Genomic DNA, 27,769 nt, shown 5'->3' on the forward strand with positions numbered 1-27,769 from the left:
TCCCTGTCCGGGCTTACACGAAGTAGCCAATAGAGGGCGCCCATCAGTACTAGCTGCGTGAGAAAATTGGAAACGTTTCAAAACCTGACATCTGTAATATTTCCATTTTCACGACGCAAGAAGAGAGATCTCATCGACACGTGAAAGCTAGAGGTGTACACCACAGATTAAGCATGTCGAATTAAGGATTGAAAGGAAGAAAGGTTTGACATTTAGCCTATTTATTTGTGACTGATTGCGGTCTAACACAGATCGCATCGAACTGAACGCATTACGCGTATGTCCACTGTCACAGTGTAACAATGGAAGAACTGGACAAGCTTGAATATCTCTCCCTGGTATCCAAAGTCTGTACCGAGTTGGATAACCATCTTGGGATGAATGATAAAGACCTAGGTAAGTGTAATATACATTTACATGATTGATACTGTTTTTCAATATATCCAGAGTTCCCAACATGTTCAAACAAAAGGTTTTAGAAATCCCTCGTCTCTTTCAAGTCTAAGTAAGTAGGGCCTACTGTCACATTGATCCTCCCTGATGCCAGTTGTGCCAAAGAAAAATTACTAGGTTCCAATTTGGTTAACTTCCAATTTTTTTTCTCAATTCTTTTGTCGTTTTAGATCAATCTCCCCCCGTTTGTCTTGTTTGAATAAGGATTAGGCCTAGATTTCATTAGTTTTTTCCTGCACTGCAGTGAATAGTGGCTTTAGAGAAATTTTCTAAAGGTCTACGGTACACAAGTCAAATGTCAAATACCTGCAACTTCAAGTATGTCAAGCAATTTTTAGGATTCAGAATAATCTAACCCTCTCAACTATGGGGCTTTTTATCCTACCTCTATTTTAGAGTTATTAATTTTTGTATCCGTCCAGCTGAATTCATTATTGACCTGGCCGACAAGAATTCAGACTTCGATGGCTTTTACTCGGCCCTCCAAAAAAATGGCGCCGATCTGCCCCAGTCATTTGTCTCCAACCTGCTGCGTCTCATCCAGCACATGAGGCCGCCCAAGCAGGCCAAGACAGCCAACGAGGCCAAGGAGAAAAAGCCCAAAGTCAGTGAACTGGACAAGCGGCGGAAGAAATACCCGGGCCTCTGCCTACCGGATAAGAAGGGAGAAGTCGAAACGGACGAGAAAGTGGCGCAGGACGCGATGGACGAGCTGGAGGCACTGATGCCTTTGGCCAAAATGCCAATGTGAGCGTCCCAAACTCTCTGTGAAACTAGTCTTGCAGTCGAATCCAGCACAGGTCCCTTCAAGTCCATCACATTTATTCAAGTTTTAAAGTCACAAGCTATTCAAATGAACTGTGACAAAAGCCTTCCTTTATCACTCATCATCCTGTTGTTTAAGATGGGTTTTTTGAAAGGACTTGCAAAAAACACTTGTGATGGACTTGACCCTTGAACTGTGCTAAGCCTAATGCTGTAGGCTATGGCAGTGTGAGTTGATATAACTTCAGAAAGTAAGTTGTGCCAATAACCATTCAGTGTTTAACCCAATATTATTCAGATCTATCCAAATTACAATCAATCAAAATCTGCCAAAAGGTCAGGGATTGAGGTGGTGAACTCTTATCTATGATGGTGAAGTCTTCCCCCTTGATCAACACGTAAGATTTTGTCGCTAGCAGAGTTGAGATGAGCAAAGGCGGACAATTTTTCCGAACCAAGGACTGGAAAAGCAAATTCATTTCGCTTTCAAGAACAAGTAACCTAAGGGCAAGACTTGTACTGCATTTGTCGCTGGATCTCTCAAAATAAGTCTTAAGGGCATTTTTCACATATTAAGGTTTTAGTGTACAGAAATTGAAAGAGCATAGTGAGCTCTTTGTGTCGACATAGCTCCCAGTTGAAGATCTTGATGGAATTGGACATCACATGGATGAAAAGAAGGAAATTCCTGTTGACTGGGAATATGGGCCCGCAAATCAAAAGTCGTGTCGGTGACTTTGGACTCATTTTGTTGGAGTGGGTTAAGTTTGTCCTTGATCTTGTCTGGACTTTCTTTGGTGTGTGGCTTTTCCTGCTTACGTTTTTTGTTTTGTGTGGGGCACAGCAAAACCGAGAAGTCTGAGGACGTGAAGACACACAAGAAAAAGAAGAATCGACATCACAGACGTAGCCGTAGCCGCAGTCGCAGCAGGAGTTCAAGCCACGACAGGGACCGGGCCAGGGAGAGACGCAAGAGGCGGTCGCGGTCCAAATCACGGTCGCGGAGTCGGGACCGGGACCGGCGGCGCCGCAGTCGCAGTGGCAGTCGGGAACGGGACAGCGGGAAAGATCGCAAGCACAGGAGGTGGGACAACTGCCTAAAAGGATCCTGGGATATCTGGCAACGAACCCTTTTCCCAAACAAGATTTTGTTAATTTCAGAGAAGATTTAAACCAGAAAAACAATGCGATGGAAAAAAATTTTACCCCGTTCTAGAAATTTTGGGGGAGGTAATATTAGCGTTGTTGGGAAATGTTAGGAAATGTTTGGATATCTAGGATAAAATGGGTAATATTTACCCTAACCCTGCCAGATGCAGCATAGTGCAACAGGTGTAAACTCTAGTACCATTCCTAGGGATAAGAGTATATCCTGTACTTTTCTCATTTGTGTGGATACTGCCAGACAGCATGACTGAACTCGATCGTTAACCATTTGTCAACTATCAATCGATTTTGCGCAATGCCCAAGACACATTTCATGCATTGGTCACCCGGCAAAATCGACTTCTGTTTGACAAATGGTCAGGCATCACACTTGACCCATGTATGTTATTGAGGGGGGTGGGATGGAGGTTGAGACTGTTCTCGTGTCCCTCCTTCCCCGATACAGGCACAGAGTTCCACTGAAGTTTAGGTATTTCTCCTTTTGTATTAGCGGTGAGTTACTCAAGAAAAAAAACCCACTGTACTAGAACGCTTGCAAGACTACTCGGAATGGCTGTCTTATAAAGAGATTGGGGTTTTTTTGTCATTGTAGGAAAAGGGACAGAAGCAGGGACCGCAATCGGGACCGCGACTGGGACAAGCACAAGGACAGCAGCAGCCACGCCGACCGCTTCGTCAACCGGCCCCCACCCATGGACCCGGAGGTGGGCTGCATCTACGACGGGAAAGTCACCAGCGTCATGCAGTATGGCTGTTTTGTCCAGCTGGAGGGCCTTAAACGCAGATGCGAGGGGCTTGTGCACATCTCCGAGGTGAGAGCAGCATTTCAGGGACCCCCCCAACCCGCTGGATATTTTCCTGTGCTCTGAATTTCCCGGAATACCCCACAGTGGAGCACAGCGTTAAACCAGTTTGGCCCTGTCTTTGTATCAGAGACAAAACTTGGACCTAAAGGCCAGGACCCTAACTTGTGTCTAGAGCAAAGGCCTGGCCTTTGGTGGTTGCTGATACTTTTTCACTCACTTTCGAAAACTACTTGGATATCGTGCCAATGTCAAGTAAAAAGCCAGTTTTGAAACTTGCATTAAGAACTAGGGCTAGGCTTCCAGAGGTTTTACTCAGACAGCTTTAGCCTGAGAAGGCCCTCTTGGGTACGGCTAGTGGCGAGGCTGTACGGACTTAAGGCAAAAAGACACAAAATGACCACTAAGAAAGCTGTTTCCCATTTCTACACAGCTTGCTTTGGTTACAACCTCATCATAACACTTTCATTGACTTTTTCCCTTCTCTACAACTTCTCTAGAATTCTTGTTCGGGGAAGTCGTGAAACAGTTAACATCCTTGAAGTTGCCTTTTCTCTTTAACGTAGCTGCGCCGCGAAGGACGAGTGGCAGATGTCAACGACGTGGTGACCCGGGGCATGAAGGTCAAAGCCAAAGTCCTATCCCTAGCAGGGACCAAGATCCGGCTGTCCATGAAAGATGTTGACCAGGACACAGGTACGGTTGAGGTTTGTGTTCAGACGTATCCAGTGTGTATGCAGTGGACTTCTGGAGCGCTTTAGTTCGTGATGTGCGTTGTGTCTTGGTGTCAGTACGAAACTGTGAAGATATTTATGTGAGTTTTGGTCAGATGTCACAGCGACGTGTCGTCCTGGTTCCTGGTTGTTCGTTTTTGAGGTTTTGGTGCATTATTATACCTGCAGTTTTGTTCAACCTGATTTGAGCTGATCTTCAGGTGCAGAGTGGAAAACGCAAAACAAAAAAACACTTTCAAAATGTTTTTTGCCTCCTGAGCAGGCAGGGACCTCAATCCAATGATGTCCAAGGGTCTCGCCGGCTCCTCCAACCCGGAAGCGGACGACGCCCTGCGCAATCCCGACCGCCCCTCCAACCTGCCCCTAGTCTCGGTGCCGGAAACCGACGACATCAGCATCCGCAAGCGGGTCCAGCGCACTACCTCGCCTGAGAAGTGGGAACTGAAGCAGGTTGGTATTGGTCTTGTGCTGGCCTCATGATGGTCTTGTGGGGTCTTTTAACGTGTTTAATGGTCTTAAAGGGTCTTGACCACAACACCGTCAACCTCATGCTCATTATTTCTCAATGTCCCATCATTGAAAATCAACGACCCTTTTAAAAGTTTAACATTCAGAAGTTCAAGTACGATATTCAACTTCCTTTTTTTCGGTCCGAAATCGAGATTTACATTGTTTTGTTTTTGACATTGGCTGTTGGTTTTTGTTGCCTATCCAGATGATGGCGGCGAACTGTATTGATGTGACCGAGCTCCCAGACTTTGATGAGACCACGGGCGTCCTAGCTAAGGAAGATGACTCGGATGAGGAGATTGAGATCGAGCTGAGGGAGGAGGACCCGCCCTTCCTGCAGGGCCACGGCCGGCAGAGCGTCGAGCTCAGCCCTGTCCGAATCGTCAAAGTACGTTGTTTTGTTTTTATAAATTTCCCCTGTGTGCCGCACCGAGGAATCATCGTCAAAGAAGTGTGTGGTTAAACGGGACAATTCAAATTTTGTATGTAGAACCCGGACGGAACGTTGTCCAAGGCTGCCATGATGCAGAGCGCCCTCGCCAAAGAGCGTCGAGAGATGAAGCAAGCGGCTGAGCGCGCCGAGAGTGAGAACATCCCAACGGGAATGAACAAGAACTGGATCGATCCCATGCCAGACAGTAAGTAGGAATCCCTTTTTCTCAAGGTAAATCCCATACCACACATTCAGTAGGAATACAATTAAAATCGATCTCAGACCAGACAGTGAGTAAAAATCCAATTTTATTATCATGCTAGACTGCATGTGCTGCATGCCAGACAGTAAGCAGCAATCCAACAGAATTAAATCCCTGGACCTCGTATAACAAACACGGTGGCTGTTGACATGGTGTAGAGAACCGAAGTGAATACGTCACGCCCACAATTACGTGTATAAAAGACATTAGTGCGAGAACCACCACGTGAACTAACACGCGCCCGTACCCCCTTCATTTACATTGCACTGTCTGGTCCAAACGACGTCACACTTCAGTACTCCGTAGGATCAGAAAACGGAAGTCCTCAACTGAAAAGTGCTAACCGCTGTCTTCTTGACTGAAACAGGCGAGCGCGCCTTGGTGGCCAATGTGCGCAACATGGGATTCACCAACCAGGACATGCCTGAATGGAAGAAGAGCGCGTTTGGCGGCAACAAAGCGTCGTACGGTAAACGCACCAAGATGACAATCATGGAGCAACGTGAGAGTCTGCCCATCTTCAAGCTGAAGGAACAACTTGTGCAGGTCAGTCGACCGCCGAGACTTGAAGCTTGTCTCTATTTTAGATTTGAGCAACTTATCTGCGAAGAAAGCAAAGCTATCTCTGTTTGGCACATTTACCGATAGAACTGTTCGTGTAACCAACTGAGGTGCAGTTGGGTCCCTCTGTGCTTAATAATGAAACGGTACTGTTGAGAACCGGCCATGCAATTATGCCCCAGGGGCTGGTTCAAAATGGTCACGTGAGGCTTTATGATTCGTAGTTACTGATTGATTTTGCTCATAGTATGAAGCACCTGTGGTGCATTGTGGTATCGAGGAGTGGTGTGATAGGTTAACCTTGACAGGGTAAGGATTTTGAAAGAAACGTGTCTGTCTGTCAATGGTCCCACCCAGGCCGTGCTGGACAACCAGATCCTGGTGGTCATTGGGGAGACGGGCAGCGGCAAGACCACCCAGATCACCCAGTACCTGGCCGAAGCTGGCTACACCGTCCGGGGGAAGATCGGCTGCACCCAGCCCCGCCGCGTGGCTGCCATGTCCGTGGCCAAGCGAGTGTCGGAGGAGTTTGGCTGCCGGCTGGGTCAAGAGGTGAGACGATGATGTGGTTTGTCGGTGGATTTTAGCATTCGGGTTGCTGTACCTTGTCAGAAAAAAGAGCGCAAAATTGTGTTATGCCACATTTTTAAACTTTGAAAGAAGGTTTGTTGGGAATTTGTTCACCGCTGTTCAAGAACGCAAAGTCACACATAACTGTAGAAGATGTGTACCTCTCCAGAGTCGATAATCAAGAGTTTGTGCACATTCAGCCGCAAAATGTCATTCAAACTGACGTCATTATCGTTCTCTAACATTTGTCTTAGGTGGGCTACACCATCTGTTTTGAAGACTGCACTTCCTGGAAACCAAGATCAAGAATTTGTGCACATTCAGTCGCAAAATGTCATTCAACTTGATGTCATTGTTATTCTCTGACGTTTATGCCAGGTGGGCTACACCATCCGTTTTGAGGACTGCACTTCCCCGGAGACCAAGATCAAGTACATGACAGACGGTATGCTACTCAGAGAGTGCCTGATCGACTCGGACCTCACCCAGTATGCCATCATCATGCTGGACGAGGCCCACGAGCGCACCATCCACACGGACGTCCTCTTTGGCCTGCTCAAGAAGGCCGTCAAGAAGCGCAGCGACCTGAAGCTGATCGTAACCTCGGCCACGCTCGACGCCGTCAAGTTCTCCCAGTACTTCTTCGAGGCGGTAGGCATCAGTATTGAAATACGTATTTCCAGCAGGTCGTATTTCGTGTTGCTTCTGGAGCTAAATGAATTCGTCAGGACAGTGTTTAAACATCCCCCGGGAAATTCTCTTCAGTTTCACTTCTGGATGAAGCGTGGAAAATTCCTTCAAAGGGAGACCTCAGAGGCGAGCAATCCTGTGTTTGAAATCCTTGTCCTTGGAGGCCGCTTCCCACTTCCAGTGTTGAAGAAAAAGCATTCCCCAAGATAAACATCCCAGTGTTGCGTGGTTTGAGGTATTTTGAAAAGATTACCTTGTTTTGTGAAACATAGGCCGCGTTTGTCGCTCATTATCCGCTTGACTCATATGCAAATGGATTGAAACTCGGTCAAAATCGCTGGGTTATACTCCAAACCAGTTGTGTGTAGACAAGCATCCGCGTGCAGTCTCTTTCGCGAAAGATTAGGGCTTATAAACATCTGCCCCTCACATTCACAGACAGGCTCAAAAACAAAAATTTTGAATCTTTATTCCTCATATCTGTTTGTTTCCATGATCTGCAGCCAATCTTTACAATCCCGGGCCGCACCTTCCCCGTGGAGATCCTATACACCAAGGAGCCAGAGGCAGACTACCTGGACGCCTCCCTCATCACGGTCATGCAGATACACCTGACCGAACCGCCGGGTAAGGATTAAAGACAGACAGCAAGACAGACAGACCGACAAACAGGTTCATATCACCCAGATGAGGCCTTGCACACTCACTGTCACTGACAAGCCACTGCTTCACCCTTGAGCTACGTACATATATGGAGTGTTTGATTTCAAACGAGGTCATGTATGAGAATGTACAAAGGTGACATCACTTTTCATCCGCATGGACACAAAATCTGAAAGCCGATGTATAAAATGAAATCCCTAAGTTTTTTGCAATTCGCACTTGTGACTTGCCATGCTTTAAGACACTGTATTGTCACGAGGGATTGAAGTCTAGATTGTGAAAATCACTCAGCACATTGATTTGTACAGGTTAGATCTTTCTCATGCTGCGTCTGTCTTTCTCGTGAATTTCAGGAGATGTGCTGTTGTTCCTGACTGGTCAGGAGGAGATCGACACGGCCTGCGAGATCCTCTTTGAAAGGATGAAGTCCCTGGGTCCAGAGGTACCAGAGCTGATCATCCTACCAGTCTATTCCGCCCTGCCCAGCGAGATGCAGACCAGGATATTTGACCCAGCTCCTCCGGGGAGCAGGAAGGTACGTCTTGGATTCGGTGGCGCTGGCACCTGCCTCGGCCTGGCCTAACTGAGCCCGTACTGTCCCAGCGCAGCCTAGAACAACCTGGTTATCCCAACACAGCCAAGCCTAACCCAGCTCAGACTAATCCACTTAATCCCAATTCCACCCAACATTACCCAGCCCAGACTATTATTCCAACACAACCCAATAGCCCAGTCCAGAGTAGCCTAGTTGTATCCCAACACTGCCCAATTTAATCCGTCTTTGCCCAGCTTCTCTCCAAAACACGCCCACGCTTGCCAGTTCCAAGTTATGGTTTTAGCAGCTTGGGAAAACTCCACCAAACGGGTTACAAGTCCATTTTTTTCCCCCCACTGCTTAATTTTAGCCCAGCTCTACACCACCAAACCTGGCTTAAACATCCCAACATTGCCTTTGATTACCCAATTCTACTGAAACCCAGCGCAACCAAGCGCAACCTTGATTTCCAGAGCTACTGCCGCAGTGTGCCTATGCATTAGTTTGCAATTTGCCAAAGACTAAAACTCATCCCAAGACTCAAGACTCGACCTGAACTCCACCATAAGTGGTCCAAATCAACCCCGCATATCCCAAGTACTCATTTAGTGCATCACCTGTTACCTCCCCCCCCCCCGCAGGTTGTCATAGCCACCAACATTGCCGAGACCTCACTGACCATCGACGGCATCTATTACGTGGTGGATCCAGGCTTTGTCAAGCAGAAAGTCTATAACTCCAAGACCGGGATGGACCAACTTGTCGTCACTCCGATATCGCAGGTAAAAGTTACTCGTTTCTTTCCTGTTTCCTTTTCTCACCCGTTCCTCCGTGCATTTCTTTCCCTCAGTTGTCAAAATTTGTAAGCAATCTTAGCAGTGAGTGAAATTAGAGTTTCAAATGCGTCAGTTTTTTGGACAAGCCAATGGTGTTGACAAGTGTGTACAGTGAAGTTCACTTTTCTTAACCAAGTTAGAACAAAATAGGAAAAAAAAATCACACCGTTGCCCAATGTCTGTTTGCGTGGATGATAAACAAATTTTTTTATTTTGTTAGCCTTTCATCCTTGCCTTGTGCAGGCTATAAATGTTGTGCAAACCTTAATCCACTTGGGATGGAAGCAATTTGTTGTACACAGTTGGCCTTTTCTCATGTCTTCATGGAGCTTCAAACAACAGTTCATCACGTGTGCTATTGGGTATGACAAACAAGTCATGTTAACCCACTGGCCTCTTGTCTTCTGCTTTCTGTGCAGGCTCAGGCCAAGCAGCGCGCGGGCCGCGCCGGCCGCACGGGCCCCGGCAAGTGCTACCGCCTCTACACGGAACGGGCCTACCGCGACGAGATGCTGACCACCGCCGTGCCCGAGATTCAGCGCACCAACCTGGCCAGCACGCTGCTCTCCCTCAAGGCCATGGGCATCAACGACCTGCTGGCCTTCGACTTCATGGACGCTCCCCCGACCGAGACACTCATCACAGCCATGGAGCAGCTGCACTCGCTCAGCGCACTGGACGACGAGGGCCTGCTGACCAGACTCGGACGCAGGGTAGGTGGATGCTGGAAACTCTGGATACCAGACTGGACATCTAAACTCATAGCAAATCACAAACCCTCAAAGGAAGTATTGCAAGTGTCATGATGTTTAGCCGAGTCGAGGTTAACTGAATCTGAGCGTTTGTGAGAAAGAGAGCCTTTACTTCTGAATGATTCAACAACAAATGGTACCCTTTGCTCGTTAAATCTGGAAGGCTTAGTGGAAAAGTCTGATCAAGGGCCATAGCTAAGCATAGTTCGACTAACCCTGGTCGAACGCACTCTAGTCGTCAATTTTATGGAGAGTTTTATGGAGAGAGCACCAGTTGTAAAAAATGTTGGAAATTCTGTATGTCACCAGTAAACGACCATTTTCACTTTTATTTTTTGTCACTTTGCCCTTCCTGCGGCCCCCTTTTTCTCCCCTTCGGCCTCACGACCTGACAACGGTTGACTAGGGTCGTTGGCACTTCAACTTCACTGCACACGTGCTTGGTACATCATGGGCCAACACTAGTGAACTAGTGGTCCTTGATAGAACTTGCCCGGTGTTAAAGTAAACAGCAGTCCTTACATCGAGTCCACTGTTACTCAATGTCAGTGTTATAGCCTGAAGTCCATCCTCTTCCTGCAGTGCTGAAATGTCTTTACAAACAATTTCCTTTTGGCAGATGGCAGAGTTTCCTCTAGAGCCCATGCTGTCCAAGGTCCTGATCATGTCCGTCCATCTGGGATGTAGTGAAGAGATTTTGACCATTGTCTCCATGCTGTCTGTGCAAAATGTCTTCTACAGACCCAAGGTATGCACGTGGTCCATCCTTAAATATAACTGTCAGATTTGTTCGAATAAGAGATGTCAGTGCCACAGGGTAAACAGGTGTCGTTACTTTTCTCTCTGACTGGCCCATATTTGGAGCAGCTTGAGTTTCTTTTTGCCAACAAATTTAGGAGGCAGTCTGTGTTCCAGATATTTTAGATTGAAACGGGGCAGTCTTACTTTTTTAAAACTTAACCCTAACAGTCCTCCAACAGGTGAAGGATTGAGGATTGTTAGGGTTAAGGCAAAGTTTTGTGCCTAAAGTGCAATTTTGTGGAGACTGCTCACCTCTGTGAATGTCTGCCTCCCGAGTCAGATTTGTGACGGACTAAGCTACGAGACTGATGTTAAAAACCTCCAATCCACCTCATTTGCTGAAGGCTAAGACTGCTCATGTCTGTTGAAAGCATTAATGGTGGGAACGTATGTTTAATGTGAAAAACGTTCCGAAAATTTTCCCATACTGTTTTAATGAACATTTAAACGTGTAAATATCCCAACTATCTCAGCCTTAGAAGGCTTTTCATTTACCCTTATCGCAAGTTCCTTAGATTGTTTGAGCTGAAACTGCAATTTGACAAAAACTCCCCCCCCTCCCCCTATCCGTTCTGACCAGGACAAGCAAGCGATTGCCGACCAGCGTAAGGCCAAGTTCCAGCAGCCTGAGGGGGACCACCTGACCCTGCTGGCCGTCTACAACTCCTGGAAGAACAACAAGTTCTCCAATCCCTGGTGCTTCGAGAACTTTGTGCAGGCGCGGACGCTGCGGCGGGCCCAGGACGTCAGGAAGCAGCTGCTAGGAATCATGGATCGGTGAGCTTTCGAGAGCACCAATCGGTTGGCTTTCTGACCAGAGTAGGCCGTTACCATAGAGGTTTACTTTATACGATCTCTAGATGGCCAACTCGCTGTGTAAAGTGAAAATCTCATAAAGCTTTTGTACAGCTATTCTATGTCTCCAATTGCATTCTAAAATGATGCGTCAACAAAGCCAACACACCAAAACCCTAAACATACAATGAGCCCTTTGAAGTTATTTATTTTGTCACCAATTTTTTTTTTCCAAATGTTTCTCGTGCCCGTGGAAAATAAAATCGGAAAAAGTTTAAATGGCTATTTATAGTTTCGTGCATTCAACCAAATGTGTTTTGACAGTCCTATGTAATACATTGTACTCCAATACCATGGTGTAAATTTTCACTTGAATTCGGCTATCTCCTTTTGCGTAGGAATCTTGAGTTTTGACAGTCATGCCTTTTCTTTCTGATCTAGGCACAAGTTGGACGTCGTGACGTGCGGCAAGAACACGGCCCGAGTACAGAAGGCCATCTGCAGCGGTTTCTTCCGCAGCGCCGCCAAAAAGGTAAGCCAGCAAACTCTGCCCAGAAGAATATCCTCCGAGACCTTCCCAGATCCTACAAGATCCAGCACCGTGCAGGAACAGGGCTCCTTGCCATCCTGGAAATCGGGGAAAACCTGGAAAATGAGTTTCTATTTTTCCAGTGGAGGAAAAAATCAGGGATAAATCTGGGAATCTGGTTAGCCCGGAACAGGAAGTGGGCCAGTCTGTGATATTCTTTCTCGTGTGCAAACAGTGCATCCATTGGCTGATTACCTTTGGTCACTTTTTAGTTGGAGTAGGTCGAAATAATTATTCCAGAATTTGGGAAATTCATCAGGAAAAGTCAGGGAAAAAATCAGGGAATTTTGGTATCATGAAATTGCAGGAATCCCACGAAATACAGTAGCGGTCTCATTGGCCATAACACTTTCAAAAGTTATCCAACCTGTGTAAAAGTGATTGTGGTCAGGTTTTTCCTTCAAGTTGTCTGTTTGACGAACCTGAAAAGTTACTAGTCATAGCAATAAAAATGTCTGCTGATTGAGTTATTAGGCGTCGTGTTTAGTTTTTGTGTTTGAAAGGTGTAAAACTCCCCCCCAAAAACGGTATTGACCTTGGGAAAAAAGTCAAAGTAATTTGTTTTTCTTAAATTGGCTGTCACATTCAAGAACCTTCCCTTGCCAGGAGCATAGAAAGTTTACTCTGTCTTACAAATGGAAGAAAAGGCTTGAACTACTTTAAGAACACCATTACAGAGACTGTAACATGAACTTTTGTCCATGTTTGTTTCTGTGCAGGATCCGCAAGAGGGTTATCGTACTTTAGTGGACAGCCAGATTGTCTACATCCATCCATCCAGTGCACTTTTCAACCGGCAACCAGACTGGTAAGTCTCATTGGAGTCTTTGGAAAACATTTGAAACTGACTAGAGTGGGATTCGAACCTGGGACCTCTGGAATACAGTTACGGGGCCCAGTGGAATACAACTGCAAAGGCAGGTTGAACAGAAATATAAACCATGCAGCATAATTTCAGTAGGCGTATGCATGCTGTACAGGGAAACTAACGCATGCGATTGTTCCCACTTGTAAGGAAGCGCTCCGGCTTTGCAACGGCGGTGCGTGTGCTATCGCCAGCCTCGAATTGTAGGGACTGCCACTTATCGCATGTTTGATCCGGAATAGTGGGTTTGCATGGCTGCCATCTTGTAGGCTTGTGCCTTTGTTCCACACGGTATGCACAAAGGAGGTTTCCCTGTAGAACAAAACAACTGCCCTGCAAGATGGCTACTACGCAAAGCTTCTGTAGGGTAATGCTGTAACATGTACATGTGTACGTGGACAATCCACAATGCTTTGTAGATCCTGTTTATTGTGACTCACTTTGTGCACTGTGTGGCACTCCCCCCCCCAGTTCTGGCATGGGTCGGGTGAGGGTGTTTGACCCCAGAGGACGGCATTGTCATAAATATAAATACCCAACATACCGCCCCCTCCCCCGAAAAAAACCCACCTTCCTTCACCAACGCTGTACGATCCTACTTTCCCTCCCCTTTGCAGGGTCGTCTACCACGAGCTGGTCCTGACCACCAAGGAGTACATGCGGGAGGTGACCACCATTGACCCCCGCTGGCTGGTGGAGTTTGCCCCTTCCTTCTTCCGGGTGGCCGACCCCACGAAGCTGAGCAAGCACAAGAAGCAACAGCGACTGGAGCCGCTCTACAACAAGTACGAGGAGCCCAACTCCTGGCGAATCTCCCGCCAGCGGCTGCGACGAAATTAGGCCTGCGTTGGATTGGGTCAAGACTTGGCCGATCCAAGGTTGGGTCAGGGCCGAGTTGTGATCGAGCACATTTGCATGAGTATGCATGTACTTACCTCTTTGAGTACAAGAACAAGTACTTGACTATCCGTACTTTTTTCTGGTGTAGGAGTACGAGTACTTCATGAGTGTGAGTACTTATTGAGTACATTTTCTTGAGTACACTTTTGAGTTCACACGAGTACCTCATGAGTATGAGTTTGAGTTGTGAGTTGTTTGCCAGTGAGTTTGTGCAGTGAGTTTTTTACGTGCATGGAACTGGTTTCATGAAACTCTTCTCCCGTTTCATTCTGTGTGGAACTTAAGGCGTAGTTTTTTGGAGAAACTGACCTTGAACCACTTAGTATTTGTTCACATCTCTAGTCTCGTTTCCGTTGTTGCCTTCTGAACGGTCCAGACAAGGGAAAAAACTGGAGAACCGAGGTTGATTGGGAACGTGCCATTTCCAATGATCACTTTGAAAAAAGGGTATAGAAATCATTCACTTTACAAATCTGGTTTTTAAGCTTCCCAGCCCACTTTGACTTTATTGGCGCATTGCCAACTTATCACATGTACATTATTTGGTTACCTATTGAATCGCGAAGCTAATTTTATTAGGTTTGTACATAAATTTCCAAATACTGATGTTTGTTCCTTCGCTTTTAGTCGTTTTTTTGTAGAGAGGGGCTTGTCAGAAAATCTACCAGAATTTTGGTTTCGTGTCTATCAATATACATTATTTTTTCATTTTCTTTAAAACAACACGCCTGACGTGTACATTATAAGAAACTGTTTAAATTGTGCACAATATTAAATTGTCCGTTTTACCTCCCGAGTTCTCTTCCTGAGTCAGTCCATGAAAAACAAGTTTGAAAGAAAAAATGTAGTTGCACAAATGAATATGTTAAACCCCTTCATGACCCAAATTGCACAATCCAGAACGGGACGTGGTAGGCATGTAAACAGAGGGCGTCTTCTCTGCAGGGGGGTTATGATGTGTTGATCTCTTGGGGCCCCTCAAGTTTTGGCCTCTACCAGAACTCGTACAGTTCCTTGTCGCTGAACATCTTGCCGTTGAATTCAGCGGAGCCTGGCGGTAGCAGGGCACAGTAGACCGGCGTGATGGCGCCCTCGTCAATCGTTTTTGTTCCCTTGAAGCTGGACATGTCGGTGCTTACGTAGCCTGGACAGCACTGTTGTAAAAGACAGACGATAAAAAAAAAGACCTGAGCTTCTATCTGCGGCCATTCGCTACAAGTCTGTCTCATGTTCAGTTTACATGACATTGGGCGTGAATGATATAAAAAATAGGGATAAACCTACACAGGTCATGAGAACGTCTTTGTTTGTCTTGTCCTCGGCTGTGTCCGCAGCTTGGACTCGGGTAAGTGCAATGACCCTCATCTTGGAGGTTGCTTAGGCAAAGCTGGGCCGGTCTTTGCTCATGTGGTTTCCAGCGTTGGCACATCTGATGGGAAGAAAAGACCAAGTATTTAAAAATGCATTTCTTAAATACAAGTTGGTTTGTCTATCCATATATTCCTTGAGAGATGTTTTGCCGCGTGGAATCAATTCATATTGTTTCAAAATGTAAAAATATTTGGAGATAAAAGGTGTTTGCCCGCCAGTTGCCCGCCAGTTTGATCTGCGCGGCACCCAACTAAAATCAAAACTATGGGCAAATTCACCCCTCAGTATAGGGAATTGACGCACAGTTGAAGAATTCCAGGCATAAAATTCTATGAAGCCATTTTTTTTCGATTGTAAAACGCTTCTATTTACTTAATCTGGTCCCTAGGAATTCAAACCAATGCAGTTGCAACGTCTGAAAAGAAGAGTTAGCAGTACAAAAAAAGCGAAAGGGATGGACGCATTTTGGGAGCACATGTAAACAAATACAGGCAATGTAAGTGCGTTCCGCTTAATGCGCACTGGACGCGCTGCCATCCGTTGCTTCGCACATTGTTTGCCCATACTTTCCAAACAACACGGTTTTAAGCGCAAGACCGGCGGTCTATGCGTTTATATCTCTGTGCCCTATATCGACAGTGCCCCTATGTGACGATCGCCCTCTACTGTTCTGCGGTCAACTGTATCTTTTTAGCACCGGGATGTTTACCCACACGAGGCTGTCGTTCAAAGAAAACGCAATACATTATAAGTTTGACCATAGATAGAGGCAGACAGAACACGCTGACAACTCGCTAGAATCATTGATAAGTTTAACCATCTATTTATGGAGACGAAGGAGACGGACAGAATATTCACCCAAAGTCAGGAGACGATATGTATTTTGTTACATGCGCTTCAAATGGCAAAGAATGATTTTGCCCGCCGGAGAAACACATGTAGAACATTTTGAAACTTATTTCAGCGACGATCAAAACTAATGCAAAGTTTATTAGTTATTTAGTTAAACGTCATCGAGTCCCCAATGTCGCAGGAAATGTGAAAGATTATCTCAGGAATTCTTCCAACATAATTTATACGGATAATATATTATACAATTATCCAGTATTTGTAAGGATAGCAAAACCTGATCTTTTTGTGCAGGCGCAGATTGGGGCGGGGTCAACCCCCAGTCTTACGCACACACAGATCGAATAAATGAAATAACAATTTTGGTAATAGAAAAAAAGATGACATCCTGTAAGAGAGCCTCCTTTGCTAGGAAAATTGTGCCCTCTCTTGTTCCGGCTCGGGGCCAATTGCCCAATTAAATAAAAAGCATGTACGTAGAACAAGGGCGGATCCCGACCCGAACTCTCGGAGGAGGGGGTTTTTTGGGACAATTAATTTCTTTATGCCGTCTCTATTGGCTTGTCTCCACGCTTTTGGAAGGAGGGGAATTGCGATAGTTCCCTTCCAATCGCCTTTCTTATATCTTTGTTTCATCAGATCCCTTTACGGTGCGATGTGGAGGGCTTTCCAAGAAACTAATTAATTTCTGTAAATGTTACATTGTTCAAAACGTAAATAGAAAAGACAGCTAACTCGGCTTATGTCTAATCATGAGGCATTTTTAAAATGAAATATTGAGAGGATAATTAAATATACTTGTCTATTTGGAAGTGTATTCGAATTTTCTTTTAATTAACCAATAATTTGTTTTAGATTTTTCCACCTAACTTGTGATTAAAGCGCAATATCACTGTCAGGGAAAAATTGAAATACGAAATTTGACGTTTTCAGTAATCACCACAAGGGCAGGAAAACACGTCATTACTAAGATCTTCTCCGGCCTGTATGTAGCCAGTTTTCTTGAGGTTGTTTCTCAACTCGACATAGACCAATAACTGAGCTAGAGTGAATAGATGTCTTTCAGATTTTGTTTCCAACATCCTATGAGACTGTTTCCTGTGCTTCGCAGCCTTATACCCGGAAATTCACGACCATCATACTTTCCTTTATCTGTTCCCAGCTCTGCCATTTTCTTTCAATTCCCCACCCAAAAATGGAATAGTCAACTACACAGGCGTACACTATAGTATGTTGTTATGAACCATGGACCAAAACTTCTGCTTGCAAGTTAATTTCCTTTCTGGTTTCACGGCAAAGCCCATAGGAAACCACGCGTTTTACTTCTACAGCCTACTATTGGCTGTTTTCATATCCAATTCCAATCTTTTTCACAGTCCGAAGACTTCAAAACAGAAAACTATAATGCAATAGAAAGAAACTTTACTGCAATGTGAAATCCTACCCGCGTGGTAAAAAGAGAACACCCGAAACACCTCACTATGTTATGTGAGAAAAACCCATCTCTTTTGGTCTGGCTAACACTTTAGTTTCATTTTGCCAAATAACTTAATTTTCATTTTGTCTTGCCTGTTCTGTTTCCCGATTATAAAGAGGAGGTCGTGTCTGATTTTAATTTCAACCAATAAATTAAATGTATGACACTCCATTTATATTGAGAAAGTACCTTAAAATCCAGCTCGCCGCTTCTGCAAACAAAAATTGAAGTTTGAAGATCAATTCAACAAACCACGGCAAGAACTTTGTGGCGGTGGTCAATCAAGATGGTGTGAGCAATACTGGGTCTGAATTTGAATGATAAAACACTTTTTCCTCTTTTGAAAGTCGTATCTCGGAACCAAGGTGCTTGGTCTGTTGAAAGCACAATCCCGGAAGTACATGGATATAACAGCGCTGCATATCGCACCGTGAGTGGGTGAATGATTAATTGTGAGAGTGAAATTTGAAATCATTAATCGTGCATAAAGCAGCGCATCCTGTTACAACTGGTTTTTATTTTGGGAAGAGGGTCGATATGCATAAAACGAAACTCTTTCGTTAAACGCTTTCGGAGCCACGGAAAGAAAGTCAGCATCTTGCAATGCGAGTCCATCATTTGGAAAGTGAACTCGAAGTTATCGAGTGGTTCCTTCTCCCCATTTTATAGGTCCACACTTCATCCTAGCGACGGTGATGTTAGCAGCCAAAATGGACCGCAGCGATGCAATGACGGTCTTCTCTGGCAATACCACAATGGCCTTCTCCGTCAATTCTTCTACGACAGATTTCTCCAACAGCTCAACCACTGTTTTCTGGATGGTAAACATAACGACAACGGTTAGTCACTCTCTGCAGACCTACCCCGAGAGAGTTGTTGTCGCTGTAGTCTGGCTCCTGATCGCGGTGTTCAACGTCACAGGTAACACCATGGTCATCCTGGGGGTGGTGTTCAGTAGGAAGCTTCGGACATCCACCAACGTCTTCGTGGTCAGTCTCAGCGTGGCTGATCTTCTGACAGGCCTGGCATTACCCATGAGCGCTGTTGGTCTGCTCAGTCCGGGAAACACTTGGCCGTGGTCCACCGAGACTCCCTGCTACTTAGCTGGCCTACTGCTTTTTGTCAGCTCTTGTGCTAGTCTCTACAACTTGGCCTCTATCGCCCTGAACAGACTGGTCCTCATCAAGCGCCCGATGACTCTTTACCGTAGTCTCTACACCAAGCGCAATGTAGTCATCATCGTGGTAGCCATCTGGTTTGTTGCCTTTGCAACGATGATCGTTCCACCGATCTTCGGCATTGGAGGGTTCGGCTACGACGAGCAGCATCACACCTGCAGTGACTTGGATACCCATCCTAAGGCCAAAACCTTCGAGAGGATTCAAACCTTCGTCTTGTATCCCATCCCTTTCATCACCATTGTCACTTGCTACACCATGATCTTCTTGCACGTCCGCCGCCACTTCCAGGCCCAGAGATCCATGCGAGTTGCAAGCAGCTACACCGGCCCGGTTTGTGCTACCCCGGGCAGTTCTAGCTTCGTGGTGTCTGACAGCAGTGATGCCTTGAAGACAGCTCAAAGCGACCGTGTCTACCGCCAGCAGCTCGAAATCACCAAGAATCTCTTCATGGCAGTCTGTGCCTTCTTCCTCTGTATCACTCCGTACTGCGTGGCGCTTTTCATCCCCAACACCGACCGATACCTTCTATTTTTGGGCGTGGTCTTTACCCTCAACAGCTGCGTCAACCCGATCGTATACGCCGCTAAGCATCCACAGTTCAAGAAGGTTTTGCGCCGTATGATGAGATGCCGGTGCTCACAGATTGAAGAGCCGTCTAATGCACTCAAAGCTGTCGTGGCTTGCTGTCGCAAGGCGTGAATTGCACAAGTCAAGTCCGCATTAGATTACACGTCTATTTTCTAAACGGGAATTGCCTTGAAGACAAAATATAATAGAGTGCAATACAGTGCACTCCACGTGCATACAGTTTGAGCGATACCAGTGGCGTGTTTAGAAAACTAGACCGGAGTTTTTAGAAGTATGTAAATCATGCAAATTTCTTTGTTGCATATGCAGATACCTTTTTCATGTTATAATATCAAAACAAGCCTTAAATTCAACTCCCCTTCTCTCTTCAGTGCTCTCATTTCAGTTTTATGAAATTTGATTGATCATGTTTTAAGAACTTCTCTTGGTCAAAATTTTGTACATGCATGTATCATTACAAAGAATTTGTGTAAGCGGTGATTGTAACACATTTGAAAAAGTAAGATGAGATTGCAAAACTCATAAATCTTTGCTGCACATGGAGTGTAAAAACCTTTAGTAATTGACCAGAATCGGAGTACACGTACAGGCATCACCAATGCATCTGTTGTACATGTGCACCAGGCTGGCTGGGTAGTGTTGTAATTGAGCATAATTATTTTCATGGATGCCAGTTCTTCTGAATATTACATGTAGTACAAAATACGGGAGAATGGACTATTTTCTTGCGAGTATGAATACGACTACAATCGGGAGCAAATTTCCAAAAGCACGAGTAAAATTGCTAAAACACACGGCAGATAGTATGGGTACATGTAATGTAAAAACACTGAAGTCTGAATTCGTAGACGTGGGTACGGCTTAATTGGTTGTAATAAGTACAAAAGTTGGTTTGAACTGTGACTTCATGTAGCATGCTGAAGAATGAGATGAGATCTGCGAAGCATGTAAATTATGCAAGAAAATTTATCATGAATTTTAAAATCACATTGTAGAGAACGACTTGTTGAAAAAACATTGCAAATATAAAGAGCATGAATACATTTGATTGCATGCCTAAAAGCTGGGAAAACTTACTACATATACTCACACATTATAAAATATATGCTGTCCGTGACGTTGGCTTCATCGAAGCCTCTACAGAAAGGTATGTAACCTGGAAAAATAGCTCAAGATCAATAAAGGGAAAAAAACTAAAAGAACAAAATCTAAACGTGTGGGAAACTCGCTTTATGGCAACAAAAAAACTAACTGAAATCTTTCAGGGAGGGATCGTGAGATTACTCTACAAATGAAACTTCAAACAGAGTTTAAATTTCCGCACAAAAAATTAAAAATGGTTTATTATATTTCGTCAGACTGTATTCGGACTGCTAATTTTCGAGGCAGAATTTGCGAATAAAAAAGGAGCAAGAAAAACATGTGGTGTGCTCACTTCACTGCTGGCCTGCAAACTGAGAGGCTACTTGGAAAAGGCATGGTCGGGAAAGTGTCCTGGCCCTCAGTGCAAGGGGCCATGCTAAAACCAAGGGGCACAACTTAACTCCCACAAGGATGATGCAAGGTGTAAAGGGGGTGTCACATTAACCACAAACCTTTTGAGGGTATCACTCCTACATGTATACAACTGGAAATTGCCTCTGCCACAGATACACCGGTGAAAATTTAGAGTCCTTGTCAGTCAGGTCACAGACTCCATCCCCACGAACACTGTTCATCCCCAGCGCCCGGGTACTTGAAAAACAGTCTGACATACCATGGAGGAATACCAAGGGCCTGGTAAGGAATTACTCTTCACTTTCATATGCCTAGCTAGCTGTTTCCAAGATGGCAAAATAATGAGTATTCCTCGGATACAAATTCGAATTATTTCCCTAGGGTCACTTTTTTTCCTCCACAGCGTGAAACACAAAGGAGCATACCCCCCCTGGCGGCTGCCTTTGCTGACCCGAACATCATTTTGAGAGGAGGTGATTAACATCTGATGGCTTTGCAGGTGGCCACCTTTGACAAACTTTGAGTCCGCCTCGCTCCTCTCAATGGTATGATTAATTCAGTTATGGAGATAGTCCTAGCAATGTTCCAAGCTAAATCGAACCATCGAACCGTGTTCCTGATTTCACCAGCAATACGGCTGCCCCGCATGACTTAATTGTGACCTTGATGGCGCCCCATATATGGACTCGACTGGTACTAGTCGGCATGACTTGCAATTTTTGTGCAGCGCACTTACACTCTGTACTGCGTACGATACTGCTACACGCGTAACTGAGCTGAGAGTGAGCGGCAGTTTCGACGATTACATGTTCTTATCCGTAACATCGCTGTCACTGTCAAAATGTCGCAGACTCCGAGACGAATTGCACTGGTGAGACTTTTTTGAATGGTTAGATTAATTGGCGGCGTTTCCTTCATATGTAATGAACAATTTTTAACGGCAGTACGTGGTGTTGTCAAAGGGGCTTCGAAGGCTAGAGTAGAGGCCTCCGAATAGTATAGTTTATCTGGAAGTAATTTAGTTACTTGACCTAGTCCAACCAATTTCAGGACCGAAACGCGACATAAGCCTTATCGCAAATACTGCATAGGTGATTTTAGAGAATGGTAGAAAGGCATGGTGGGATGGAAAAAGGGGCAATATTTGCTCCTTTTTCCTTCCCACAATGCCTGGTCTTTCTACCATACTGTAAAATCACCCATGCAGTATCATGCAGGTCAAGATCAAAGCCTCCAGTACTTAATCTTACACCTGCATGTACATGCAATCGCAATAAGCTTTTTGAGAGGTCAATTTAAATAAAATCTGGTATACAGAGTAAATCTGATTGCACATGAACGTGATAATTTGAATTCCCCAGACTAAAGACAGTGTTGCTTTACCTCATGATTCGGGGCAAGCTTTTGCAAAGCGACCACCCTCTCTGGATGCAATAGACTGGTTCCTTTGTGCCCTTCTTGTCCATTGAAAACAATGTATTGATGCAAGGCCTCACTTATGTAACTAAGCAAAAGCTTGCCCCGAATCAAGAGGTATAGCAACAGCGTCTTTAGTAGGCCTATGGAGAATTCAAATTATGTTCTCTTGAATTTAAAGAACTGAGTGTACCAGATTGTCTTGAAATTGAACTCGCAAAAGGCTTAATGGATCCACATGGCAAGCAGATGTTCCATTAGGCATGTTAGGAGTGGTACAGCTGCTGAAATTTATCTGCTGGTTATGGTGTGGAATTGGATTGAAGTGCCCAGATCCCTGCTTCATTAAAATTCAAGTACACAAAGGAAATTTGTAGCAGTGATGGAGTATTGCTCAGAATGACCTTAAATTTGTATGGTGCATTTTAATGAGGCTGGATAAAATGAAACATGTAAAACCACAGTCTAAGCCATAATTAGAACCAGCAAACAGAATCCACAAACTGCCTACATGCTCTTGTTGACATTCCAAATCACCCCGTGTTCGATGCGTCTTTAACTCTTGCCAAGTACGTGAGAGTCAATTAGAATTGAATGATTCATAAACCGGTCTGTTTCAATACATTTGTTGGGTAGTTTCTTCATGTTTGACTGTGTGTTTCCTAAGGCGTGCCTACTTTCGATAGAAATTCCTTCATCCAGTAAAACCTCAGGTCACTAATCACCTCAGGTCTGTAATTGTACTTCATCACTATAACATTTGTAGGACAACTAAATGGCGGGGAAATGTAATCAAATGGGATGCTTTGGACAGAAGTCAGCTTATTCCCAGTGTCTAGAATTTGTCAAGGCCAAGGCTGTGACCGAGTCATTACACAGTGTGGCCGAAGTGATTAGGCAGTCCCCAATAGGCCCTCTTTACTGAATGGAGAGTTATTTGTATCTGAGCTTGAAGATTTTTGAACATTGGAACTGGCTATGAGCAAATGGAGAACCCTCCAGCAGAAAGAAAGGAAAGAGAAACAGAAAGTAAGAGAACTTCTAAGGCAGGAAAGGAGATTAAAATCACCAATTCACTCTTTCTGGGGCAGTATTGACCACTTCCACCATTCACGGTTTATCACGTTGATGCTCAAGCTTATGAGCACTTTGCCCCCCTCCCCTCATTCCTCCCCCCGCCCCTAAAAAAAAATCATCCCAGCAAAGCCTATTACACCTTCCTGTTGTTACAGGTAACTGGATCTAACAAGGGCATTGGTTTCGCCATTGTGAGGGCGCTGTGCAAGCAGCTGGACAATGGAATCGTCTACCTGACTGCCAGGAATGAGGAGAGGGGGAGGGAGGCTGTGGCCAAACTCAGCCAGGAGGGGCTCCAGCCTAAGTTTCACCAGCTGGACATTACCGATCCGGCCAGCGTGACCAAGCTGAGGGATTTCCTGAAGGAGACGCACGGAGGCTTGGACATATTGGTCAACAATGCTGGAATGGCCTTTAAGGTACTACGGTACATTGCAATCATACAAATGTTCAATTGTGCAACTGACACAGGGCCAAGTAGACATAATTGTCAGATCGAGCCCAGGCCAACAACTAGATTGGTGACTTACTGAGCTTTTTCTGGAGAATCATGTCATATTTTTTTCACCCTACCACTGATGTTGAACTACTTTTTTAGAGTCAACTTCTCGCATCAAGCACCTTAACATCTACATAGCTTCTGCCCTTTCTTTGACCAAAGTGGTTCCATTGCCAAGAGAAACCCCCCCCAAAGGAAAACAAGCGCGTCTACCGACCTGTTTAATTTCGTCAAGTTTGGTTTATTGTCGGTATGTAGGTGAATGCTACGGAATCATTTGGAGTTCAGGCATCAGTTTCCATGGCAACCAACTTCACGGCACTTTTGGAGATGAACAGGGTCCTCGTTCCACTTATCCGTCCCCATGGAAGGTAACACTTCTTTTTTGTTTGACATGAGTTTGAAAAGTCTAGATTAATAATTTGATGGAATTTGTTCAATCACTTCCGATGTTGATATTTTTTTCCAGCAAACTCTTTCGTGAAAGATATCTTACTTCACCAGACTTGAAATCAACTTTTCCATTTTTTTAAAATCTGAGCTCACGCAAATGACTCATTGAGTTCTTTCTTTCTTGCCAGAATTGTCAATGTGGGCAGTTTTACTGGAAGGCTGTATGCCTTTGAAAAAATGAGCAAGGAGCTGCAAGGTCGTTTCCAAGGAGTCAAGACGGAACAGGACGTGGAGCAGCTCATGCAGGAATTTGTGACGTAGGTTGATTAAGGTCCAAGTTCACTGTCAACTTTGCACGCCATCCTGAAGTCAAATGACAGGTGTACCAAAAAGCTAAGGTTTTTCCAAGCAAATTGAAGCCCCCCCCCGTCTGTTTTGAATCATTGGGCAACCGATGGGCAAGCACACTTTCTCAGATCTCCAAATATTTTTACATCGAAACAAAATCAGTTCTTCGTTCCTTGTGGCAGGACTTCTCTCTGGAAGTAATCCTTAAACTGAGAAATGAAGCAAACTGCATTAGGAATGCATTCTTAACCACTTCGTCTTCTCTCGTCATCAGATGTGCCAACGCTGGAGACCACATGAGCAAAGGCTGGGCAAACTCAGCCTATGCAACCTCCAAGATGGGGGTCATCGCACTTACCCGAGTCCAAGCTGCGGACATAGCCAAGGACAAGACAAAGGAAGACATTCTCATGACCTGTGTAGGTTTATCCCTTTTTTTAAATATCATTCACGGCCATTGTTATGTAAACTGAACATGAGACAGTCTTGTAGCGAATGGCCGCAGATAGAAGCTCAGGTCTTTTTTTTTTTATCGTCTGTCTTTTACAACAGTGCTGTCCAGGCTACGTAAGCACCGACATGTCCAGCTTCAAGGGAACAAAAACGATTGACGAGGGCGCCATCACGCCGGTCTACTGTGCCCTGCTACCGCCAGGCTCCGCAGAATTCAACGGCAAGATGTTCAGTGACAAGGAACTGTACGAGTTCTGGTAGAGAACTTGATTGACTGCTGGTTCCTAATGAATCATGGCCTTAGGACAAAGCTGCCATCCTTTCGGCGTTTGTTTTGCAGTTGTGGCCATCATAGAAAACTTTAATGCATTCATTTGTAGAGCTTTCTCTTCCACATGCGATCAGCTTTTTCAAAAAGTGGCACTTTACGTATATATTTTGGTGTAACCTAGAGTATTTTGCTTCAGGCAAAGTGAGTTTAGCCGACATGAAAAAGAAAAGAACTTTTTTAAAATTTTGTCTCTGAGGAAAGCTGTTCACTTGATATAGTTTGATTTAAATTTTTCGTGTGTTGGAAAAATAACACGACTGCAAATATATGCCCAGGAAAAAGATGACTTTCCATTCTATCAGATTACCCTAGAAGGAGGCAGGTTCCAGTTCTGCCCGATTACCTCAGGAGGTGGTTATTTCAGATAAAGATACCACGAGAAAGCAATTTGGCATGATGCACCGTTCAAACAGTTTACTTTACACAATGAGTGGGCTTTTGGAAAATGACAACCTACAGAGAACTCTAATAGAATAGCTATTAAACCACTTTCAATCAAACTGTCGTACATTTCTCAAAATCTTCACCACCAAAAAACAAGTAAACGAAAAGGAAAACAACACAAGGATATTGAAGTCGATTTACAAACCAAGTTAAATCAGCCTCGTGATTCATACTAATACGGCCGTTTCACAATAGTGCGCCACCAAGAGTTTGCAACGAGTTGGCCAATCAAAATGCGCGGAAATTTGTCGTTCCAATGCGCGTTTGGAAATGGTCGACAAATTTCGCACGTTATGATTGCAAACTCTTGGTGGCGCACTATTGTGAATCGCCCGTATTAACCAAATAACTGTCAAGTGATCATACGATAACAGTGCAATCGTAGTCTGCTGTGTGTGTGTGTGGGGGACAGATAAGTTAAAGCAAAAAATAATCTCATGAATGAAGTAAACGATTTTAACTTTTTATATCAATTTTTCTAACCCGTACATGCATTTAAAAAGTACCGTTGCATCTATCTCCTTTTAAAATTTTATATTTCTAAAATTTCACTTGCAAAAAAATATCAAAAAGCAAATGCAGTAAAATTGTGTTGAGTCTTTTCATAGTAATATGAAGTAGAATTGTCGAAATCTTTAACTCGGTAGCCTGATTGGCAGAAGGTTTGCAGCAGTACTTACCAGATTAAGATGTTACACCCGAATTTTCAGACCAGTGATTTGATTTCTCGAAATTATTAGCGTGACGGCCAATGGTTACTGGCAGAAACAGAGGCCTATATGCGTCATCATTGTTCTATTTGGAGCCTCCAAAAACATTTGGGGCAAAGTTGAATACTTCGGAGAGAAACACAAAAGCAGTCTTCCCAATATATATGCCTCATCGAACTTTTCAAAATGTTCTCATGAGAAATCGGGAATTACAATGTATTTTCATGTGGCCTACAGCAAAACGTACCTGCTTACCAGCCACAAACAAGATGTGCACTTCGCATAATTTCGCTGGTAGTAAGCCTGTCTTTGCTGGGAAAGTATTCTCTGTCCCGACTGCCAAGTGATTTTTCTGTACTGGGAATCGCTGTGAAACTGTTCCCAGACATTACTGAAACAGTTGTATTTTCTTGAGGGATTTTTCTTGTATGATTTTTCGGAGGGGGGTCTGCTTTCAAGACTCATTGGTCTCAACTTCAAACTGAAACATCCCCCCCCAAGTGGCCTTATAAAAGGTGTGTGTGTGGGGGGGGTCCATATTCGTATTAGGTTGCGTTTTGAGCAACGACTATTATACCCAGCAAGATATGAGACCGAGGGGTACCCCCAACATGTCCAATCCCTCTACACATTCCAGACTATTGTTACTTAATACACCCCCCCAAGATGTCTGAAAGGAATTCCCCAGATTCCTGCGAGACAATGACCAACACAAAGCAGGGGGGTTCTCTCCGTCTCATACCTTGCTGCACATGACGACTAACGTAACAAAGTCCGACCAACACCACTTGATTGATGGAAGCATTTGAAACTTGGTCCAACAGCATGGTTGCACCCCGTTCAATAGCCATTCATAATACCTCAGACAATTGAACCATTCCTGGTTCCATATATGCCTGGTCTTAAACAGCTGATGAAGTACCGACTGGCTGTTCAACACCTCGCGGAGAACGCGCCACGCGTGTTCCATTTTCACGGGGGCATTTCTTAACATGCACACAGAGGGGTGCTTACAAAGAAGTAAAATAGTTGAACTTATCGTTGGGAATTTGTAATGTTTGAATTTTGCTTTTAACTTTCTGATGCAAGAGGTATTCATGAAAAGGAATACATATGTATTCAGGAGATCCTCGACTGTCTTCGAGTGATGGGTAAAAGTGAGTTCAGTTTTTCCGCCCATCTACAGCTGTATTTGCCTAGAGCAAAGTCCAGGACAATGGTAAACAGGAAGGGTGCGAGGGGTTATCTCTTATTGTCAAGGAGAAACAACGAGGGCCGTTTCTCCGAGTGAAAGCACGTCCCTCCGCCCCCTACTATAATTGTGCATTATACAATAGAAGAAAACGTCTCTCCCGATGGCTTTGAGCCGTGAGACGAATTCCATCATTTGTCAAGCGTTAGTTGGCTATGTACACCTGAACGTATAAAAGCTTTACTCCTGGCCCAAACCG

At 44.7% G+C, this 27,769-nt stretch overlaps 4 protein-coding genes across 4 annotated transcripts; 3 read left to right on the top strand and 1 right to left on the bottom strand.

Moving 5' to 3' along the window:
- The first annotated feature begins 24 nt into the window (after positions 1 to 24).
- On the top strand, positions 25 to 14,480 carry LOC110973380 (ATP-dependent RNA helicase DHX8-like). The gene is made up of 20 exons (XM_087148242.1): positions 25 to 396; positions 876 to 1,200; positions 2,063 to 2,302; positions 2,978 to 3,197; positions 3,755 to 3,884; positions 4,185 to 4,372; positions 4,638 to 4,820; positions 4,923 to 5,070; positions 5,495 to 5,673; positions 6,046 to 6,240; positions 6,637 to 6,909; positions 7,452 to 7,575; positions 7,965 to 8,146; positions 8,788 to 8,928; positions 9,402 to 9,695; positions 10,354 to 10,482; positions 11,116 to 11,312; positions 11,772 to 11,862; positions 12,639 to 12,727; positions 13,402 to 14,480. Exons 1-20 carry the CDS (start codon positions 303 to 305, stop codon positions 13,622 to 13,624), a joined length of 3,645 nt encoding a protein of 1,214 aa, XP_087004368.1. The 5' UTR covers positions 25 to 302; the 3' UTR covers positions 13,625 to 14,480.
- Positions 14,481 to 14,620: 140 nt separating this feature from the next.
- LOC110973378 (carbonyl reductase [NADPH] 3-like) lies at positions 14,621 to 15,615 on the bottom strand. Its single transcript, XM_022224166.2, has 3 exons — positions 15,428 to 15,615; positions 14,969 to 15,113; positions 14,621 to 14,838 (listed from the first exon to the last, which is right to left on the bottom strand). The coding sequence occupies exons 2-3, from the start codon at positions 15,047 to 15,049 to the stop codon at positions 14,677 to 14,679; spliced, it is 243 nt and encodes an 80-aa protein (XP_022079858.2). The 5' UTR covers positions 15,050 to 15,113; positions 15,428 to 15,615; the 3' UTR covers positions 14,621 to 14,676.
- A 43-nt stretch (positions 15,616 to 15,658) lies between these two features.
- On the top strand, positions 15,659 to 21,286 carry LOC110973376 (melatonin receptor type 1B-B-like). The gene has a single exon (XM_087148243.1). The coding sequence runs from the start codon at positions 18,077 to 18,079 to the stop codon at positions 19,259 to 19,261; it is 1,185 nt and encodes a 394-aa protein (XP_087004369.1). The 5' UTR covers positions 15,659 to 18,076; the 3' UTR covers positions 19,262 to 21,286.
- Positions 21,287 to 21,376: 90 nt separating this feature from the next.
- On the top strand, positions 21,377 to 26,317 carry LOC110973486 (carbonyl reductase [NADPH] 3-like). Its single transcript, XM_022224346.2, has 6 exons — positions 21,377 to 21,518; positions 23,296 to 23,559; positions 23,898 to 24,010; positions 24,221 to 24,349; positions 24,655 to 24,799; positions 24,933 to 26,317. The coding sequence occupies exons 1-6, from the start codon at positions 21,489 to 21,491 to the stop codon at positions 25,092 to 25,094; spliced, it is 843 nt and encodes a 280-aa protein (XP_022080038.2). The 5' UTR covers positions 21,377 to 21,488; the 3' UTR covers positions 25,095 to 26,317.
- Positions 26,318 to 27,769: the final 1,452 nt, after the last annotated feature.

This window comes from Acanthaster planci, linkage group LG17, assembly GCF_054643075.1.
Source record: "Acanthaster planci isolate LZ-2023a linkage group LG17, COTS_SCS, whole genome shotgun sequence".
In the NCBI taxonomy this organism is placed as follows: domain Eukaryota; kingdom Metazoa; phylum Echinodermata; class Asteroidea; order Valvatida; family Acanthasteridae; genus Acanthaster; species Acanthaster planci.